The sequence below is a fragment of the Nematolebias whitei genome, chromosome 5, assembly GCF_014905685.2.
Source record: "Nematolebias whitei isolate Nwh7 chromosome 5, NemWhi1, whole genome shotgun sequence".
Lineage (NCBI taxonomy): Eukaryota > Metazoa > Chordata > Actinopteri > Cyprinodontiformes > Rivulidae > Nematolebias > Nematolebias whitei.
Genome location: NC_056502.1, coordinates 16366447 through 16388490, shown reverse-complemented (window position 1 = coordinate 16388490; position 22044 = coordinate 16366447). Strand labels below are relative to the sequence as shown.

The 22044-nt window shown below is 40.9% G+C and overlaps 2 protein-coding genes across 4 annotated transcripts; one reads left to right on the top strand and one right to left on the bottom strand.

Moving 5' to 3' along the window:
* The first annotated feature begins 1650 nt into the window (after window positions 1-1650).
* cnot3a (CCR4-NOT transcription complex, subunit 3a) lies at window positions 1651-11497 on the top strand. Of its 3 annotated transcripts, none has more exons than XM_037676271.1 (18): window positions 1651-1791; window positions 2393-2463; window positions 2589-2656; window positions 2747-2821; window positions 2925-3014; window positions 3583-3711; window positions 3891-3986; window positions 4087-4306; window positions 4399-4532; window positions 4730-4786; window positions 5103-6024; window positions 6101-6206; window positions 6326-6467; window positions 7640-7739; window positions 10121-10319; window positions 10578-10710; window positions 10788-10913; window positions 11003-11497. In XM_037676271.1, the coding sequence occupies exons 2-18, from the start codon at window positions 2439-2441 to the stop codon at window positions 11099-11101; spliced, it is 2721 nt and encodes a 906-aa protein (XP_037532199.1). In that variant the 5' UTR covers window positions 1651-1791; window positions 2393-2438; the 3' UTR covers window positions 11102-11497. The 3 variants fall into 3 exon arrangements, with proteins under 3 accessions (XP_037532199.1, XP_037532198.1, XP_037532200.1); XM_037676270.1 differs by having other exon boundaries at window positions 7640-7748; XM_037676272.1 differs by lacking the exon at window positions 4730-4786 and having other exon boundaries at window positions 7640-7748.
* Window positions 11498-12721: 1224 nt separating this feature from the next.
* On the bottom strand, window positions 12722-17472 carry prpf31 (PRP31 pre-mRNA processing factor 31 homolog (yeast)). Its single transcript, XM_037676269.1, has 13 exons — window positions 17257-17472; window positions 17080-17140; window positions 16841-16924; window positions 16663-16760; window positions 15382-15488; window positions 15050-15219; window positions 14808-14965; window positions 14629-14718; window positions 14307-14434; window positions 13952-14024; window positions 13168-13296; window positions 12972-13070; window positions 12722-12895 (listed from the first exon to the last, which is right to left on the bottom strand). The coding sequence occupies exons 1-13, from the start codon at window positions 17470-17472 to the stop codon at window positions 12782-12784; spliced, it is 1527 nt and encodes a 508-aa protein (XP_037532197.1). The 3' UTR covers window positions 12722-12781.
* Window positions 17473-22044: the final 4572 nt, after the last annotated feature.

The window sequence follows — 22044 nt, the reverse complement described above, 5'->3', positions numbered from 1 at the left end:
ATATGCTAATTTTTTGGGACAGGCATTTTGGGTTTTCATGAGCTGTATGCCATAATCATCAGTATTAAAACAATTAAAGACCTGAAATATTTCAGTTGGTGTGCAATGAATCTGAAATATATGAAAGTTTCATTTTTATCATTACATTATGGAAAATAATTACCTTTATCACAATATGCTAATTTTTTGAGAAGGACCTGTATGTGCTGTAAGTTGTTTATTCTTATGTAAATTGTGTGTGTACATTTTTATATCTGCATAATAAAATTTTAGTTTTTGTATTTGGTTATTTTCTAAATTTATTTCTGTTTATAATAAGTAAACGTTTTAATTTTGTTTTGATTGAAGAGGACTCGGATTTTCATACCTTTTGCTTTTATTTGTGGAATTGGTTTGAAATGCAAATTGCTAATTGATTGGTTTATTTAAGGCTGTCACTCTTATTGGTGTCCAGTTCTCAAGATGTTAAGTATAGATTTTGTTCATATGTCTTTCAGCATACATAAATGCTGCTTGAACATTTGTCATTTCAGTCCAGCATGCACAACCTCAACCATTCATGCTAAGAGCCATTGGCTTTAAAAGTATTTCCTGACATTTGTTTCAGGATGAGTCTGGAGCCCACTTAGATTCTTCTGCTGGGGTTGAGGATATAAAACCAAATTGTGTGTCAAGTTCCTCTGCAGCTCTTCATCCTCCAGCTGGACCAAAGAAGAAGAGGCACCGAATTCCTCGGCAAGACAAGGACAAAGACCAACAAGTTAGTGAATAATTCAGTCTGTTGTTGTCCACAAGGCTGCGTGTGTTACAGTACAGAATGATTAAACGTTTAAACAATTAACGGTGTAGAGTAATCCTTTTCAGGTAAACAAAATTATTGCTTCTTTTTCTCAGGTTGAACCAGATGTTTCTGTTCTGCCAGAGACACAGTTTGGAGAAATGTCGAGTCCAACATCTCTGTCGCACTGATCAGCACCCTGGATATAATGGAGATGATGATGGAGTCAGGCTTTACATAATTTTTGTTTCACTTTAAGACTACAAATTGATCTAATCTGTGTAAATGCATCTGCTTTGTTTTGGGGGTTTTTTTTCTTCACTTTTTATAGTTTATACTGATAAATGCATAATTATGTGTACAGTTTTGTGTACAGTTACAATATGGAACAGAATGTCATCAATATTACAAATTATGATCAAACAGACAAAGCATCACTATATAACACATTTGTTTTTTCAGTATTTTGTTGTTTTTGTTAGATTGGTTATAGCTCAGCTTCACATACAATGTTTCAGGCAAAATAAAACAAGCTTTTTTATATGTGTTTGGTCAATTATTATAGAATTATTATTATTTATTATGTGATGGTTTGTCACAACAGAAGACAAAGTTATAATGCAAAAATGGATAGAATTTCACAAATGACCAAATTACCTTTCTGTCTAAATGACAAATGTATGCATGTTCTCACGTAAAGATATTTTGTACAGAAAGACGAGACAGAAAATGGAATTGGACCTTTATTCTTCAATCAAAACTCTGACAACTGCTGAGCCAATAGTCGAGCTTTATGTTGGAGTGATCGATGTAACTTCTGCCCAATCAGATCTCTTAGAAAAGATGTGTGGGCGGGGTTTGATTTTGGAGGTGGGATTTTAGCTACCGTCCATCTTCAGCTACATTACTGTGAGCGAGCTTAACGAAAAGAAAACATTTTGGAAGTAAAGAAGACTTTCTGGAAGTAGTTTTGGCTGTATTTGAAATAAGATAACCGAAATCCCATACTCTAGGTAAATGTCGTACACAAGTATCAATGTAGACAGTCGGGTCGACCCAGTTTCCCTTTTTCCTTAATTTGGCTAGCTAAGCGGCTAGTTAGCATGTTAGCCATATTAGCTAGCATACCGTCGATTAGAACTAATTCTCGTTTTATGTGGCTTTCACAACGTAAAACCATCTCATGAAAACTATTCTAGACCCCAGAGTAATGATGCATGAATGTTAAAAGCATAAATGATTTTTCAGGATGCTTGTTTTAGAAAGGACCGGTTGCTAACCGAGCGAAGTGCACGAACAACTGACCAGTGTTAACGTTAGCTTGCTAGTCTGCTAATTTTAGCTGACATCTATATCAGGACCAATTGATGATATTAGTGGGATAATATAAGTTGTTCATATATAACCACCAGGAGGCTTCCATATACGTGTTTTTGACGAAAATAATTTAGTTCTGTAGCGGATGTGTTAAGTTGTGCTGCTTATGACAACTGTCCAGCTGGATGGAGTTAACGTCAGTTTCAGTCGCTGCAGCCCGGTGTACGGCTCCTGCTGTTGGTGGGAGATTTGTCTCGCTTAAACGCTGAATTTACACATGTTTATTTTGTTGCATAGCCGACTTCTTGACAGACGGAATGTGGACATTGTCGTAGTCAGAGCCATGGCTGACAAGAGAAAACTACAAGGTAAAACAAGTCTGTGAAACTGTTCATGTTGCCCAGGATAAGTCACTATCTAGCTTGTAGTCCTAGATACTTTCCCATTTATACATCTAATATGAGCTATTATTCCACATCTTCTACCTCTGTAGGTGAAATTGATAGATGTTTGAAAAAAGTAGCTGAGGGTGTAGAGCAGTTTGAAGATATTTGGCAAAAGGTAAGAGACTTACACATCATTTTTTTTTAATGGGATTTTCTAACTAAAGCATCAGATCCACACTTTATTGCGTATGCATCTGCTTTTCAGCTCCACAATGCAGCCAATGCAAACCAGAAGGAAAAATACGAGGCTGACCTCAAGAAAGAGATTAAAAAACTACAAGTAAGACAAGTTGATACAGCCTTTTTTTATTTTATTTTACCAAAATAAGTGCTGGTGTGCAGAATGGACTGTGCTTTAATGTTCATCTTCTGTGTTCTTCCAGCGATTGAGAGATCAAATTAAAACGTGGGTGGCCTCAAACGAAATCAAAGACAAAAGGCAGCTAGTTGAGAACCGCAAACTTATAGAGACGGTATGGTGTTTAGAATATACTTCTTTTTTTTATTTTTAGCTTTTGTCCTTGCATGCATTCATGGAGCTGGTCTTTTCTTTATTATAGTATGCTCAACACCTCCTCATCACGCTTACTACACAGCTGGTAAAAAAAAAAAAAAAAAATGCATGCGGGTGATAAAACTAACCAGAAACATTTAGTTCTCAAATTGTAAATGACCTTTTCTGTCACTGCTGACGTCATTTATATCTAAAACTTATCACAAGAATGGTTCGAGATAGGAAGATAGAGAGAGAACTGCTTCTCCTGCAGTTTCATGGTTGCTAGAACAAAATATTTTACCAATGTACTGGTAATTGGTTTTCTGACAATAAGGAACACAAATGACACCAACACATTTCTGAAATGTTAAGAAAGGACTGAGTGCTTTGGGGGGAAGAAAAAAACCCCACCAGATGCAGTGCTTTTTTTTTTTTTTCCATAGGCTGCTGTTACGTTCTCTCTATTTTAATTATCATAATCAAAATAAGACCTTGATTTTTACGGTGAAAATAATGAGACTTATCCGATTGTTTATTGTTTTTAGCAAATGGAACGGTTCAAAGTGGTGGAGCGTGAAACAAAAACAAAAGCATACTCTAAAGAAGGCTTGGGGCTTGCTCAGAAGGTGGATCCAGCTCAGAGGGAAAAGGAAGAGACGGGACAGTGGCTAACAGTAAAATATTCACATCTATTTAAAACATTATGTCATCCTATGTTTATTTTAAATGCTAGTTTCATCACAAGGGAAGGAAATCAAGAAAATGTTAAGATTTGAAACTCTAAAATCAGTTTTTTTTTTTAAATAAATGCTCATGTTTACATTAACACTTTTGTCTTCCTCCTGATTTTCAGAATACAATAGACACACTAAATATGCAGGTGGATCAGTTTGAGAGTGAGGTAGAATCTCTTTCAGTCCAGACACGAAAAAAGAAAGGCGATAAGGAGGTAAACCCATCCACCTTTTACAACCATGCAGTGCTGCTTGTTTCTATTCTAGTGCAATAAACATTTTGCTAAATTAAATGTGTTTCTTTTTCTTGTGTAGAAACAAGACCGCATCGATGAGCTCAAGCGGTTGATTGAGCGGCATAGATTCCACATTCGCATGTTAGAGACCATTTTACGAATGCTGGACAATGATTCTGTGCCGGTGGATGCAATACAAAAGATCAAGGATGATGTTGAGTACTACATTGATTCCTCTCAAGACCTGGATTTTGAGGAGAATGAGTTCCTTTATGACGACTTAGACCTGGAAGACATCCGTGAGAAAAGACTGCAAATATATATATTTTTTAAATTTCTTTCTTCGGGTTTGACGATGTCACCTGACAGCCTCTTGTTTTTCTTTTTGTAGCTGCAGCGTTAGTTGCAACTTCTCCGTCAGGTCAGGGCAACATGGAAGATGAAATGTACCTCCATTCGAGCAGCACTCCCACGTCCACCACATCTTCTTCACCAATCCCTCCATCCCCAGCTACTTGCACCGCAGTAAGTTCTAAATGTTATTAGCGTTTAAACATTTTTCAAAGTTTTATAGGGATGTTCAGTAGAAAAAGTACTTCCTGACATATTGCACATATTTTCCACCTTAGTATGAATACAGTTTACTCTTCTATACCACTGGCTGGTATGCTGAATCAACTTTTCAAAGGTGGATTGTTATATCAAGGTATCTCCTCCTATAGGAGAACTCAGAGGACGATAAGAAAAGGGGACGGTCGACAGACAGTGAAGTTAGTCAGGTGAGAGGCTCACATCTGTGCTGTGTCAGTAGTTAAACAGTGTAGTGCAGCATTCTTCACCCTTGGTCCTGGAGACTCACACTGGCTGGAGTATTTTTTTTTGTTTTGCTTGTTTGGTTGGCTTCTTTGCACTGAAATGAAACAAGCTTTCTCTGTGGGGCCACGGTTGGAGATTTCTGATTATACTTTGCTATTTCCTGCACAAATGGGATTCTGTAGATTTCTGTAAAACTTTGTGCTTTTTTTTTCTCACTTTGCACTTCTGTAATTGCCTTCTTGGACAGTTATTTGAGATTGTTTTGTGTTTCATTTCCAGTCGCCAGTGAAGAATGGCGCCCCATCTTTACAATCTTCCTTTTCTTCTTCCACCACCTCTGGGTCTTCTTCATCCTCTTCCCTTGTGTCCATGGCAAGTGTTGTTGGAGGCATTCTCACGATTCCCACGAGCAGTACTCTCATAGGAAGCTTTAGTAGCGCAGTACAACAACATCAGCATCAGTCTGCACAACAGCAGCAACAATCTCAGCAATCAAACCAACCACAGCAGCAGCAGCAACAACAGCCACCTCAGACTAAACCATCCGTTCCCTCGAACAACACCCCCAGCCCACCCAGCAACCCTCTTCTCCCAACATCCACTGTCCCTTCTTTAACCACACCCAGCACGCCCACTTCATCAGCTCCCAACTCTCAACCCATCTCCGGGCCCACTGCCGCATCCAGTTTGGGGCTGGGGCTGGATTTAAGAAAAGGTGGCATAACGGGGACCAGCAGTGCCAACCAAATGTCAAGTTTAGGCTTGACTGGCCACACCACTCCTTTAAACACAATGGCAGGCCTCATTTCAGGGTCCACATCTGCCCTTTATGCTCATGCAGCAGCATCTGGAGGTTTGGGCCTGAGCTGCACAACACAGTCCAGCATTTTAACAGAGAGCAGCACTTCCATCCCCACCTCAGGGTCAAGTGGAATCACCACCAATGGCACGGGGTCAGGGCTTAGTTTGCTAGGTTCCAACCAGGCACACAATTCTCTGAGTGGGAGTATTTTGAGTTTGGTCCCTGGGCAGGGCGTGGCCCCTGCTACCTCTCAGATGCCCCCAATTTCTGCCAGCACCACAGCCGGAGTAGTTGGTTTGATGGTTGGCAACGGAGGAAGTGTTGGTGGGGTTGGACCAGTAGGAGTGAATGCTGCTCCTGCTAGACCACCAAGTGGACTGAAGCAAAATGGAAGCACAAGTGAGTTAATGTCTTGTAATTTTTAAGTTGATTGTGGGTTTTATTTTACATGAACACTCCTAACCTCTGCCTTCAGGTTACAGTGCTGTAGTGGCAGAGAGCTCCACAGAATTGTCTCTTAGCACGCCAAACCAGTCACAAAACAGCCAATCCTCATCCCTCAGCTCCTCAACCAGCCAGCCGTAAGTCCTTTTCTTTCCTCCACTTTAACACCTGGGACTTCACATTTGTCTAGTTATTTTTTATTTTTTTGGTGCTTGGTGGTTTCTAATTTTGTCAAGTTAACTCTTGTCTTGTGCAGGATGGACAACGGTCCCAGTTTAATCAGCTCCATCACCCTGCCCCCCAGTTCTCCATCCCCCTCATTCTCAGACAGTACACCCAGTGGAGGGAGTCTTCTGAACGGGCCCCACTCTTATCCACAGGCCTCTGAAGGCCTTGAGGTGAGCCAAGCGGGTCATGTGAACCAATCAGATTAATGCCAGGTGTAGCAGCAGCCTCTTAATTTAGAGTAGGGAGAGATTTAACATCAGATGGGCACAAGCTGCTTGAGATGTTGAACAAAATGCTCTGAGAGTAATTATACAGTAATGGAACATCTGCCTTGATGCTCCAAGTTGTTGCCATTAGTACTTTGGATGTAAGAAGATCAATCTGTCATTGATTTTGTTCATTTTCTGTCCTAATTATTGTCAGGAGAAACTGATAGCAGACTTTTCTACACCAGACATTTCAACTTGTCTCAGCAGGATAATCACAGCTGAGGCTAATTTTGCTAACGACTGATCATTCCCATTAAAGCCACAGCAGTGAGCAGGACAGCAAAGTACTGGAATCCTTCGTTCAGCTCATCTAAATGCAGTAATTTTTAAGATATGAATTTTACCTGTCTTTTCTGCCATAAAAAGCCAAAATATTTGCAGTGAGAAAAGTATTAACAAACTTAGACATGTTTTATTTATTTACATTTTAATTAGTGACTCATCTGTCTTGTGTGGTTTCTAGTACTTTTCTTTGGTACATTACTGAAAGGTATTTATACGTTCAACTTTTAAGTATCACTTTAAATATATATATTTCAAGCTGCCCACAAACTTCTGTTTTTAGCCAAATTTACATCAAATGAAAAAGGGTACAGTTATGCAACAGCACTCGACTAGGAAACATGCCAAAAATACTTTTTTCTTTATAAACAGTAACTCCTCTAGTTTTTATTTTCTACAAGCACAAATAAGGCAGCAGTCACTGGTGATGTATAAATATAAATTGTGAAGAAATTGGATTTAATTAGCATGGAAACATTTCTTCTGCAATGAGCATTTAATTTTTGACAGTTTGGATCCTATTACTGTTTGCAACTGAGATAATTAGAAATTGGGACGGCTTGTGATTGTGACACTGTGAGGAGCTGTTGCTCAGAAAATAAGCTGTAACTGTGACAGATGCATGGTTTTTAATGAAGCTTAAGTACTAAAGGTAATTTTTTAAATATTTGTTTTTATTTTCATTTGTTGTGAGTTTTATGCTTTGGTATTTCTTCTTTATGAACACCTGAATGTTTATTTGACTTGGTATTTTATTACATGCATTTATCATGTTCCCATCATGTCCTCAGGCTCCTAAAGGCCTCAGTTCCCTGAAGGTGATGGCTGAGAGAGCAGCACTCGGATCGGGTCTAGACGGAGAGATTCCCAACCTTCATGTGACCGAGAGAGGTCTGAACGGTCAGGCAAAATATCCACACTTCTAAAACAATTATCACCCTGTAAACTTTTAATAATTTCAAGTTTCTGCAGTGTCTACAGCACAGCATTTCTTGAGTAAATGCCAAACAGTGTGTCATTGACAGCTGTGGTAGAGTTATTGTATTATGGTATTTAAGGCATTTCAATTGATTTGAGTTTTACATTTCAATGAAACATAAGGACTAGCTAGTCAGTAATGCCCGTGCTGTTTTAGTGTTCAGAGTTTAAACATTTTTAAATGGATTGTTGGATTAAAATGGTTAATGCAGTACATATATTACCTAACCAGATGTGATCATGTTTATTCCACCCTGAAGTGGTCTTATAAGACTGTCCTCCTCCCTTACCTGAACTTGTCTGACCATCGCTCCCTGCTCTTTGTACCTGCATATACCCCACAATGGAGGATAACTAAGCCAGTGGTTAAGACTGTAAATATCTGGCCTGAGGGAACACTTAATCAATTGCAGGACTGCTTCCAAATTACAGAGTGGACTATATTTTCCAACCTGGAACGACAGGAGCGAGCAGATGCTGTCATACATCAGATACTGTAGATGCTGTCACTATGGACAGAAAGATTCTGGTTTGTCCTAACCAAAAACCTTGGGATGACCTTAGTGGTGAAGGCACTCTTGAGTGCCTGGAACTCTGCTTGTAAGTCATGTGACAGAGTTCTGTACAGTACAGCAAGATCTGAACACAGGAGAGGCATCAAGGCAGCGAAGGAGTACAGGAGGAAAGTGGAATCGCATCTGGAGGACGATGACTCACATAGGGTGTGGCAAGGGATTCACCACCTGGCAAACTTCTTTGGAAACTTGCCAGTTGCAGTCGATGCGGCTGCCTCTCTAGCAGAAGAACTTAATCTCTTCTTCGCTTGCTTTGATTTACCAAGAGCTGCCACATCATTAGTGTCTCGGCCATCCTCCAGTCCTCTACCTCCCATGCTCCAGGATCAGCTTGTTCTGAAGGCTGTGAGCCTTCACAAAGCTGTTGGACCAGATGGTGTTCTGGGCAGTTGCTTCACGCATGTGCAGATCAACTGACAGGAGTCCTGACTGGGATTTTTAATGCATCCCGGTCCATAGACTACGTCGTCGCCACTGCTTTCTGCACAGCCCTGCACCATCTGGAGCTCTCGGGGACATGTTAGGATGCTGTTCATTGATGACAGCTCGGCTTTTAACACCATCATACCCAACATCCTGGTGGAGTAACTCTATGATCTGTATAATGCCCCCTCCCCTCCATCTGTTGCTGGATCAAAGATTTTTTTTGACAACCACAGGTTGTCAAAGTAATTCCACTCTGACGATCAGCACTGGCTCTCCCCAGGGCTTTGTGCTGAGCCCTCTTCTGTATACCCTCTACATGCATGATTCTGCCCCTCAAACTCTATCATTAAGTTCACCGATGACACCACTGTGATTGGGCTGATCACAGGATGATAAGTTAGTTTATAGAGAGGAAGTACAGGCGTTGGCAGAGTGGTGCACCAAGAAAAATCTGGAGCCCAATACTTCCAAGACCAAAGAGATGGTCATAGATTTCAGGAGGCAAAGAGGGCTCCATCATGCTCCTCTGACCATCAGTGGGACATGTGGAAAAAGTGTCCTTCAAGTTTCTGGGAGTCCTCATTACTGAGGACCTCACTTGGGTCACCAATACATCAGCATTGATCAGAGGCAAAGCAGAGACTCCACTTTGTACGGGTCTTGCGGAGGAGCCACCTTGGTGTGAAGCCACTGATGTCCTTCTATTAGGTCACCATAGAATCGGTACTGATGTACTGTCACTGTGTGATTTGCTGCTTGCTTTGCTGCTGACAGGACGGCCTTGCAAAGGGTAAACAGGACTGCAGAAAGGATTATCGGCTGCCCTTAGCCCTTGATGGAGGGCATCGCTTGGTTGCGTTGCCTCAGTAGAGCTCAGAGACTCTTCTGACACTTCCCACCCTGAGCAGCAGCTGCTTAACTTGCTGCCTTCGGGGAGAATGTTCAGGTCTTCAAAATGTAGAACAGACTGAAAAAGAACTTTCTACCATTAGAATCCTAAATGCTGCTGAATCGAATATCTACCTGGGATATTGATTACCCATTTTTAATGTAGTCATTTTATTTAACTATGTGTAATGCCCACTTATGGACGGTACATAGTTTCATTCTACTTTATTGTGTGAATTGTATGAAGATGAGTTTTCATCATAGGCACCTTACAGGAGCTGCACTTGTATTTTTGTTGTGTTTTTATGATACAATGACAATAGAAGGCGTTCTGCTCTGAACCTGGCTGTGAGGTGCTGTTATGGTTTCCTGTGTGACCATTTGAACATTTTCCTCATCCTACAGATATCTTCTCTGGTTCGTCAGCAGCGCCTGGTACGCCCGCTGCTCCTCAGCCGTCCGTGTCGGAGGTCAGTATCCCTCCGTTACTCGGGGTCTGTCCACTGGGTCCAACCCCTCTCCCCAAAGAGCAGCTGTACCAGCAGGCGATGCAGGACTCTGTGTGGAACCACATGCCTCACCCGTCTGACTCTGAGAGGATCAGGTGAGCAGCTCGCAGTTTTCAGTTTAGATTTTTCTGACATACTCTTTATGGAAGTCTAAAGTTGAGGTCAAGATCCCACTGCTGACACAAATTCAACTTAAAATAATTGAAAGATTTTTTTTTTTTGTTTGTTTGTTTTTGATAGCTAGACGTATTTTGTACACCAAAATGAGTTGTCAGTATGGGAAGGAGAAAGTATTTGGTGATAAAAACTGTTTTCTGATTTTTTTTTAATTTTTTTTTTATTTGTTTTTAAAGGCAATACCTGATGAGGAATCCATGTCCCACTTTGCCCTACCACCATCAAGTACCAACCCACCACTCTGACACCATAGAGTTCTACCAGAGACTGTCCACAGAAACGCTCTTCTTCATCTTCTACTACCTGGAGGTAATGATTAACCTCATTAGATAATTTTTTTTCCTTCAAGTTTGTGAATTCAAGTTTTGATCCTCTTTCTCTCCTAGGGCACTAAGGCTCAGTATTTGTCTGCCAAGGCTCTAAAGAAACAATCATGGAGGTTTCATACCAAGTACATGATGTGGTTTCAGAGGCACGAGGAGCCCAAGACTATCACTGATGAGTTTGAACAGGTGCAGCTCCTTCACAGTGAAGAACTTGAGATCTCCTGATTTTTTTTTTATTATATTCACATTTCTTTATCACCCTTCTGTCCACACAGGGCACTTACATTTACTTTGACTATGAGAAATGGGGCCAGAGGAAGAAGGAGGGGTTCACCTTCGAGTACAGGTACCTCGAAGACAGAGACTTGCAGTGACGCACTGAGGGGACACGAAAGGACAGAGAAAAAGACAAAACCGTGCTGCTGTTGACATTCCGAGACTGAACGCCAAAACTGTGGATAGAGATTGTGATGTGTAGTAGAAACCCTCTCCTGGAGTGGAGACTGGTGTCTGTATAGGCTGCATCTCAATGCGAAGCCCAAGCTCCTCGTGTAGTGCTTTGCTTTTTGATAAAAACGCCCCGTGGGTCTGATCAAACGCACTGCGCTGCACGAGCTGGGAAGGCTCTCGTTGGAGATCTGCGTTTGTGCCTGTCTGTGTGCACACTCAGTATGTGGCATTAGGAAAGCCTACCCCATGCATGTTTGTTTTGTTTTTTTTCCTTTATTTTCCTGTTTCAACATGATTCTCTACCACACATCCAACATGAGCCTGGAAGCCTTCGACACAAAACAAACTTTGGATTTAAGGTGCCCATCCTGTATTTTCTGTAACGTGGTTTAGGATGGCGATGTCCAGTGGACATTTAGTCATGGTGTGTAGGAATGGCTTCTTTTAAGACCCTACAATGCCTGTTGAATATGGTCACTATTGAAGATAGTGAGCAGTTATCAATAGTTTTATTGATATTTGTCTTGGTCGAATAAAACGTGATTGAGAGTGACCACAGGGCCTCTCCCTGTGACAGGGAAAGAGTCCTTATTGGACATGGATTAAATTGCTATGCAATTGAACTGGTCTCTGACTCCCTCTCTTTGCAAATAAAATGTTTTTAAGTTAAACCTGTCAAATATTATGGCGCCTCCATGTTTGTGACTACTTAATAAACTTGTAAAATAAATATTAGGGTTTGGAGAAATCTTATCTACTTGATGTTTGACCATTTACATTTTGTTCTCTGCAGAAAGGCTACTCTGAGTGCAGTGAATGTAGCTCTACATGAATCACCTCTTGCAAAATATGCCATGTTGGATTAAGAACCCGAATCCGTTCCCCACTTTTAAGTTTATTTCTGTTACATTCATTTCGAGTCAGTGTTCAATTTATCACCTGATATTTAAGTGAAATCCCTATAAGGTGAATGTACACTTGATACAATTGTTTACATGTAGTTTAAACAAAAATGCTAAAATTCAGGTGGCAGATTGAACTCAATGTGTTGCAGAGGAACAGAATTTTATCTTTTGCATCCATTTTTTTTTACGATTAAAAAAAAAAATTATTCCAGATCTTATTGAGTGGGATCAGTTTCAAAGGTTTTGTTTTGTGTAGAAAAAGATGCACAGTTCTGAGAGCTGCATTTTAGAGATTATATTTTTTGGGGGTTCTTCAGATTTTCAGACAGGGGACGGTCAGGAGAAAGCAAAAATGTGAATCTCAACCATTTCCCCCCCCCCCCTCGTCACAGTTCTGCATGGGAGATGTTCTTAAAAAAATGGGACTATAAAAACAATTGTAAAATTTCAATAAATACTTTTAAGAAATATGCATCATCGTGTGTGGTGTAAAGTCCTGTTGGTTGGGATAAATGTTTATTTAAAAAAAAAACTTTAGGTCTGTTCAAAAATTAAAGTTTAAAACAGTTCTCTCCTAGAAGACGGGGCACTGTGGAGTTTAATTTTAATTCAAATGGACAAATAGAAAATACAAGGTGAAGTACAATAGGACGTGAAATATGTTGTGATGCAGCGTGCAGGATCTGCATGTTTGAGGTTTCACATCTTGGATTCCTTTTTGACTTTGAGGAACTCAGCCATGTTGGAGAAATATTTCTGGTTGGCTTCAGCCACCTTCTTCTCTGCAGCCTGTGGGTTCACGATCTCCAGGCCCTGCAGAGGAAAGCAGATAAATGGTGAGATGACGATGAAACCTAACTTAACGCTCTCCTACTGAACTGGTTCTTGCCTGAAGAGGAGTGAAAGCTACACTGGAGCTGGTTCCCGAGGAGCGATCTCTGACTGTGGACTTTCCTCCGTACGTCATGCTCTGCTTCTGCAACGTTCTCTGTCATGAATGACAGAAGGTTCAGCATTAAAGATCATGAAAAAAAAATACTTGGGAGGTGGAGAGTGGAAAAATGAAGCGCTCTGTCAGCGTTTACCTGCAGTGATTTGGAGATCCTCGCCTTGGTGGCCTCGTTGACCTGAGCCTGCCGGACTCTGCCACTGCCGCTCTTCCCCAGCTGACCCAGACTGAAGCCCAGATCCTCCTGATAGGCATCATCTTCGATCTGCAATGTCAGTGAGCCTTATTAGTGTCACTATAGCGCAACAAGCTCAAAACCCCACATCTTATGCATCATTATGTGCTAGTGTGGAAGACTTTTTCATTATCATGTTGTTGACCTTCAACCAAAGATTAAAAGCATGTTAGGAATTTTTTTTGTCTCCAAACCCTATGTGTCATTTTTCACCACTTTTTATTGTCTGTCCAAACGGGTCTCACTTGTAAATGAGTCATCAAGGCTCAATGTGACTTATCGGTTTAAATAAAAGGTTGAATTTAATTGAATTAAGAGCTTCATTATTTATTGCACTAAACAATCCCAAAACAATGCAGTCCATTTAAAGATTTTTTAAAGACACAACAGCTCTCAAAATAAGCAATTTTTCTATGCTTTTAGTTTGAATTCGATATGTGTATCATCTATGATAAAAAGAGAAAAACTAAATACCATTCACTTCCAAAAGTCTACGGCATAAATTTGTAATAAATGACAATTGCCAACAAGTAATTTGTTTACATTTGGTATTAGATTAGATTATTAGATTAGTATTAGATGTTGAAGCCTGATGGGTTAGTTTTTATTAGAGAAACGGTCTCAGCAAGTTAATGATGCCACATTATATAAATCCAAACAGACAGCTGAGAAAATCTCCACAAACCTCAGCGAACGTCATTCTGTTGGCGTGTTTCCGTATCTCAGTCAGGCCGAGACGCTCCTTCATCTTTCGATACCTACAGGGGAAAAAACAGACGAGTGTTGTGTGATAAAGCTTCATATATTTTTACCTGCTGCTTTTCTAAACGCGTGTGCGTGGGTTAATACAAGCTGCTCGTCTTTGCTCTAACGTGTCCTGTTCTTGCTGAATATTTTGTTCCATTTTCCTGAAATGACTAGTTTCAAGAGCTTATTTAAATTTACATTATATAAAGATGTGAATAAACACACCTGGTTTGAATGTTTTTTAAAGAGTACCATGGGTCTGAATAAGGATAACAGTAAAGAAGCAGACATACCTCCTTCCTCCTCTCTTCTTCCTCTGTCCATCCAGTGGAGCTGGCAGCGGTTTGACCTGCTTCACCGGTGGAGGCTCCTGCCATTTATCAAACTTCCTCTCGATCTCTTCTTTTAGATCATAACCAACCTGCAGAAATGAAAGCTTTCATCAGTTTTGCTGCAAGTGGATAATTAAAGACGATCTACGCTTGAGTTGTCAGACCGGAAACAAAATAACGGTGTAATAAATACATTTAGGAGACTGATCTTTAAATATTTTTTCACTGCAATAAAGTGCAGCTGCAGATAAATTTAGCTGGACTGATTCTATAAAATGTCCACCTTTCCATCTGAACTCTCGTGAAAACTGTCCACTCGAGAAGCCAAGGTGCACTTGGCAGCCACCAGACGAGCCGCCTTCCTCCTGAGGTCCTGAAGAAGAACGATTGTCAGTAGCCCACAGCCTTCAGTTAAAAAATAAAATAAATAAATAAACTTATATGCAAATATCAGGCATTTACAGGTGGCAACAGCTGCACAACATCACAGTGGTAGATGAAGCCAGTGTGAGGGAGCAGAGATGTGCTGCTGAAGCCGGACAGGGTTCTCCTCTGAGCACCCAGAAGCATCAGGTTACAAGCCGGCATCTTGGAAAGATTAGTGAGGCCGCCGGCAATACCTGCAGCAAGAAAAGAACAAGAAAGACAAATAGCTAATAAAATCTGCTTTTGTAAATGAATGTGATGCTTTAAAATGTTCTCACCCATAATCTTGGCAGCAGTCGATGCTCCAACAATAATGGACAGGTTCGGGGCTATAAACGACATTCTGGACTCAACGTACTCGTATATCCTGTGTTTGGACTGATTCAGCTCAAGGGCCATGTCACAAGCCTCCTCAAGCTGCTTCAGTTCATCTTCACTTAGTAATGACCTGGAAAATAAAAATCATACAAAAATTAAGTTTGACTGAACACTTCGTAAGTCTTAAAACTGGCAGGAAAGTAACAGATATTCAAAGTGAGATAGTTTACCATCCAGTGACGCCATGTATTAATATCAGGACAGGATTGTGTTGTTTGAAGAACAAACTCACCCCTGTGTGGTCGATGCAGTCACGCTGACAACCATAATCGTGGCATTGGTCAAGATTTGCTGCAGTGTTTCGTTGTTTTTACATTTCTCTAGATTGTTGCCCAGTTCCTTTGCAAGAACAACAAATATGAGATGTTAAAGCACCACATGCACAAAAATTAACCTGTTTGTTTAAATAACACTCAGCATATGTAAGCTTTTATACATTTTCTGTTTAAAAATATCTAGATCAGGGATATTCAACTGGCAGCTCGGGAGCTAAATCAGGCCCACAGAGGAGCTCAGTTCGACCCACCAATGGGTTCATTTTGCTTGCCATAGCCTGCCACCTTCGTCCAGCTCAAGAATCATGCCTGAAGCAACCGTCAAATCAGCTTCATTTCGTTGCGCCGCCCCAGCGAAATGAAGCTGATTTGAACGTTGAAGTGAATTTATTAAGGAAAAGTTCAACTGTGACACACCTTTACTATAACGTCGAGCAAACAAATAATTGTTTTAGCTTGTCATCTTGTTAAATTTTGAAGAAATGCGCAGCATTCCTCCTTCCTGATTTCCTCCCTCTGTGTCCTCCCGGAGCACCGAGGCAGCGAATACTTTTGAAATGCAGCTGATTTGATCATTAAAGTGCATTTATTAAGGAAACAATAAACTGAGACACACCTGTACTATAATTATGAGCTAACAAATAATTGTTTTTAGGTGTTTGTCTTGTTAAATTTCGAAGAATTGCACAGCGAGTCATCCCTCTGCGCACTCACACTTCCGCAAATCGGCTTTTGAAATGCAGATGATTTGAGCGTTAAAGTGAATTTATTAAGGAAAAGTTAAACTGAGACACACCTTTGCTATAATTTTGAGCAAACAAATAATTGCTTTTAAGTGTTAATCTTGTTAAAGTTCTCCTGTGCACACTCCCACAGTTGCCATTTGGCAGCCAAATCGATTTTTGGCACAACACCGGCCCACATTTCCAGGTTGTTAGCAGTGACGCGTAACAAACGTGATGCATAATAGATGCGACTTATATGGCGAAGAAACTTATTTTTTTATCCACTTTATTAGACATATTTGGACTGATGTGACTTATACGGCGGTGCGACATGTATGGCAGAAAATACGGTATTTATTTTTTGTATGATCGTAAATGCATCAATAAAAATGATTTCTTTTTTATCCAAGGCAAAAATATTCAATGTTCTAGCAAAACTGCATCACCATCATGACTTTCATTTACTTAGAAACGGCTTTTTGATGTAAAATCTGTATCAAAATTTAAACTCACCTTCACTGTACGGATGTAATCTAATGAATCTGGCACCAAAGACTCAAGCTCTGGAAACCTCTTGGAGTATTTGTCTCTGGTAAACTTGTGAATGATGTCTAAAAAGGAGGCAGACACACACGAGAAGTTTATATCAAAATGAAAATGTATTTCTACTTTTCTTGGAGAGTTAACTCACTGAGCTCATTGTCTATCTCCACGGTGAGGTTATTGGCCGCTACGATCAGCCTGTATTCAGGGTCTGCCTCGACTGGACCTGAAACTGAAGAAACAAAAGGATTCATTTGAATTATTTGAGAGCATCTAAATTGATTTAGATGCGAGAAACACCTAAGATATGACCCAGAGCTGCGACTTTAAACAAATAACACTGTGACAAATATTAACTGGAATAAATATCAAACAATTCACACTCACCATCTGAGATCTTCCGCTGCTTTCCAATGTATTCTGAAATTTTGTCTACAATCTCTGAAAACTTTAAACACACAACAGGTTAAATAAGGTTAAAACCCAGACCAGAATGGGACTACTGTTCCAAATGTCACCTTGTTTTAAAGCTGCAAAGCTCCAACTCCAATAAAGTAAAATCACCTGTTTACTATTGCGCAGCTTGGCAATGGATGTAACACTTTCAGCTTTACTGTAATCCACCTCCATCTCCTCTGGAATGTCTTCCAGCCTTCCCTCTGTCCTTCCCCGAGTCCCCTCTCCATCACTTTCTCCTTCTTCATCTTCTGGATACAATCCGTCCTCGCCTTCATCTCCAGCCTCTTCCAGGTCAGCCAGGAGCTCATCTGCCAAAGACATCTGCAAGGAGAGTGAAAATGTTTGACAATAGGATGGATTAACAGACAGTAGTGAAACCTAAATACCCAATCATAAACGAAGCGCTAGATCTAATCGCCTTCAGCACAAAAAGACACAAAAATACAGACTAACAGTTTGTTCAAATAAAAAAAAAATCGGACTCAAACACTCATCCTGCGTTTTAACATTTAACTCCAAATTTTACACAACTTGTATGGACTTGTATAACAGCCTACATTATTAGTTTTACATTAGTATTCACTTACATAACATGGGCTCAGATGATGAAGTATTATTAACAGCAGAGCAAGAATTTTCATTAAAATGAATTTCAGTTTTTATTGCAGAACACCACACACTCACAAAAAGAAAAAAAAAAACTGTTTAACAATAAAGTATCCTGATGCATGCTCAATATTCCAGATAGAAAAATATAAAAAAGTTAAGTCAGATTCTCTGGACAGATTCTTCTTGTTGAAACGTTTCGTCTTTTATCCAAAAGACTTCTACAGTCCGAGGAGCCACAATAAACTCAGTATTATAAACAGCACCTTCTCATAGTGGATCAACCAGTTTGCTGGCAACAGCCAAAACTAGCTGTTCACATGATAAAGGAAGTGAACGAGTCCGTTTCATCTTTATCTTTCAGGGATGAAGACACCATCATCCCAGTCCCAAAGAGCTCTACAGTAACTGGTATGAATGACGATCAGCCAGTGGCCCTCACCCGATAGTCGCTAAATGCTTCGAAAAACTGATCATGACTAACATCAAAACAACCATCGACATCAATGAGGACCCTCATCAGTATGCATACCGCGAGAACCAATCAACAGAAGACGCCATGTCCTCTGTGGTCCACACTGCACTCACCCACCTGAAGCAGAAGAACTCCAAAGTCTGTATGCTCTTTGTGGACTTCATGTCTGCCTTCAACAACATGATCCCACAAACCCTGATGGACAAACTACTCACACTAGGACTAAGCCCCTCCATTTGTGACTGGGTTCTAGACTTCTTAACAAACAAACCTCAGTCTGTGAGGATACACAACTTCTCCTCCTCCACCATAACCCTCAGCAATGGCTCTCCTCAGGGCTGTGTGCTGAGCCCTCTCCTGGTTACTCTGCTCATGTGTGATTGTGCAGCTACCCATCCAGGCTGTCACATTGTAAAGTTTGCAGATGATACAGCAGTGGTGGGATGGATCACAAACAATGATGAGTCCAGCTACAGGCAGGAGGTGGAACACCTGGAGAGCTGGTGCAAAGAGAATAACCTTCACATGAATGTGAAGAAGACAAAGGAGATAATCGTGGATTTAAGAAGGAACAAACACACCCACACACCCCTGAACATAAGAGGATCTGCGGTGGAAGTGGTCTCCAGCTACAAGTACTTGGGTGTACACATGACTGACAACCTCAGCTGGAGCAACAACACCAGCAGCCTGATCAAGAAAGCTCATCAGAGACTCTACTTCCTCAGACGGCTGAGACGAGCTGGTCTGGGAAGCTCAGTCCTCACCTCCTTCTACAGGTGTGCAGTGGAGAGCATCCTGTGCTCCAGCATCAACGTGTGGCATGGAGGCTGCACAGCTGCAGAAAGAAAAGCTTTGCAGAGAGTGGTGAAGGCTGCACAGAAGTCTGTTGGAGTCAGCCTCCCCACCATCACAGACATTTACACCTCCAGATGCAGGAAGAGGGCCACCTGCATCATGAAGGACCCCACTCACCCAGCACACACACTTTTTGCCCCGCTCCCCTCAGGAAGGAGGTTAAGGAGCATTAAGTGTAGAACCACTAGACTGAGGAACAGCTTCTACCCTGAGGCTGTTAGACTCATGAATCTCTAACCAGGATAATCACTGTGAAAAATCACATCATGTTGCTGCTGATCTGTTTCAATGTTGCTGCTGATCTGTTTCATGTTGATGTATTCATGCGTGCTCATCTGCTCACACAGACTCATGTTCGTGCTGCTGTTGACATGATGTTTTTGTGCCATTAGTGCTTAGTGTATATTTAGTTGATGTTTTTCTTAGTTCATATCTTAGATCTTATTACTGTTTTTCTTTTACATTTTATTGTTGGATGTAACTGGGACCCTGTGTACATAATTTTGTTCCTTCCACCACATGGGATGCGAATGACAAATAAAGAACCTTGAATCCTTGAATATGTGCACATCCTTGATAAGATATATCTTTATTGATCCCACAGGAAATTATTGTGCCAGAGTTTCAGTACAAGGGAACATACACAAGGAATCACACAAGATATTAAAAAAGTAACAGAATAAAAAAAATATATATATAAAAAACAACAGTGAATATAAAAATGCCAACAATTAAGTTCTAAACAGGTCAGGTGTAGACAGAAACATTAAAGTGTTTATTGTAGTACAGGATTAATTTTATTGTCCTATGTGTAGAAAAAGGGGAGGTGTTGAAAAGTTTGATAGCCACAGGGAGGAAGAACTTCCTGTGGTGTTCTGTGGAGCACCTCAGTGGTCTCAGTCTATGACTGAAGGTGCTGTGGAGTCCAGTGTGGCATGCAGGGGGTGTGACGTGTTGTTCAGGATCTGGAGAAGTTTCCTCAGCATCCTCTGCTCAGACACCTCTGTCAGAGACAGTTCCACTCCCAGAGCTGAGCCAGCTCCCCTGAGGAGTTTATAGAGTATGTTGGCATCAGCTTCCTTCACCCTGCTGCCCCAGCACACCACAGAGTAGAAGACGCTGGAGACCACCGAGTAGTAAAACATTTTCAGCATTTTCCTGCAGACGTTAAAGGACCCGAGTCTTCTCAGAAGAAAAAGGCGACTCTGCCCTTTCTTGTACAAAGTGTTGGTGTTAGCTGCCCAGTCCAGTTTATTGTGTAAGTGGACCCCCCACTGTGAATAGCAAGCAGCCATCAGGGTGCTCATGATCAGTCGTTAGGCTGATGGTCCTCCTTTATCATGTGAATAGCTAGTTCTGGCTGTCAGGAGCAAACTGGTTGATTCACTGTGAGAAGGTGCTATTATGCCCCTTTTCCATTAGTACCGGTACGGGCCGACTCGACCCTACTTGGCCCGGTTCTGAGGCTTTTCCATTAGTACCGGTACTTAGCACCTGTTACTATTTTCAGTACCCTTGGCTCTGTGGTTCTAACCGGTACAAAGAGGTACAAAAACGTGACGTCAGTACACTGTCGGTCACTGATTGGTCGGGGGCGGAGTCACTAGATCCTTCAGAAACGTTTCAAAACAATAATCCGCCATTTGCAATTTCTCGGACTGGAGCAGCGGCTGGACTTATTTTAAAGATTTTAAAAACAATACTGACAACATCTTGGTCTAATGTTGATGTGCTGGCATTTTTTGTGCTTGGTGGCCGACAACATAATTCAGAGCAAGCTGGGTGGAGCTCTGCTGGTGTACCCCGATCCTCCCTCCGGAGCCTCGGAGCGCCAGACCGGGCAGGGCGTCATCTCCCCGGCTCCAAGTTCAGCTGGTCACCGCGGAAGATCCTTCGATGTGCCGACTCGGAGGCTCGGGTTCCAGATACCAGCCTTGTGTGCTCAGAGCTCCGCAGGTCACTGCGAATCTGGAGATGGGGACTCGCAGATGGCCGTTGCGAGACCCCGGTCGCGCGTAATCATGAAGGCTGAATCCCGATCCCACCCGGCAGTCAGGCGGACTGGACAGTCTGGGACGGACGCTGGAAGCGATTTTTAAATAAAATAATATTTTGTTTTTATACAAAAAATGTTTTAAAAAAATGCTGAAGCGATTTAAAAATATATATTTTTTTTTTTTTACACGTAAAAGGTTTTTTAAAATCGCTTCCACCGTTCGTCGCAGACCCGTCTCTGTCCGCCTGTCTGCGCGGGTCGGACCTTCATGATTACGCACGGCTGGAGCCTTGGAACGGACTCTGTGAGTGACCAGCTGAGCTGGAGCTGGGAAGATGAGCCTCCCAGCCTCCTCTTCTCCGGAGGAGAGGATCGTGTGACTGCGGGCAGTGTCGTGCGAGACCAGCAGAGTTGAAGATTTTAAAAAAAAAAAAAAACGGTGCCAGCTTCATCATGAAATCCTGTTTTCACTTTAATGACTGTTAACTCAGCTGAAAATCATAAAAAGACACAAAACTATTGGATCTCAGGAATATTTCCCTCAAACATGTTTAAAGAAAAGAGACGACCTTCAGTTCAACTTTATTTTAACTCACGAATGTACAAATCACAAAACAAGAACTTTAAAGCAAAGCTAAAAATAAAATGTTTATATGTGAACAAGAAAGAAAACCACACATTTAAAATGAACATTAAAAGTAGACACAATGAGTGCAAATATATCAAATGATGAAAACCTATAAAAATTTAAATGTAAGGTTTTTGTAGAATCTGGTTCATCAGAGTTTTAATTTATATACATATATATTTATATCTATAAATATATATAGATAAATATATATATGTATATATATATAAATATATATATATGTAATTTATATACATATATATATTTATATCTATAAATAAATATAGATAAATATATATGTATATATATAAATACATATATATGTATATA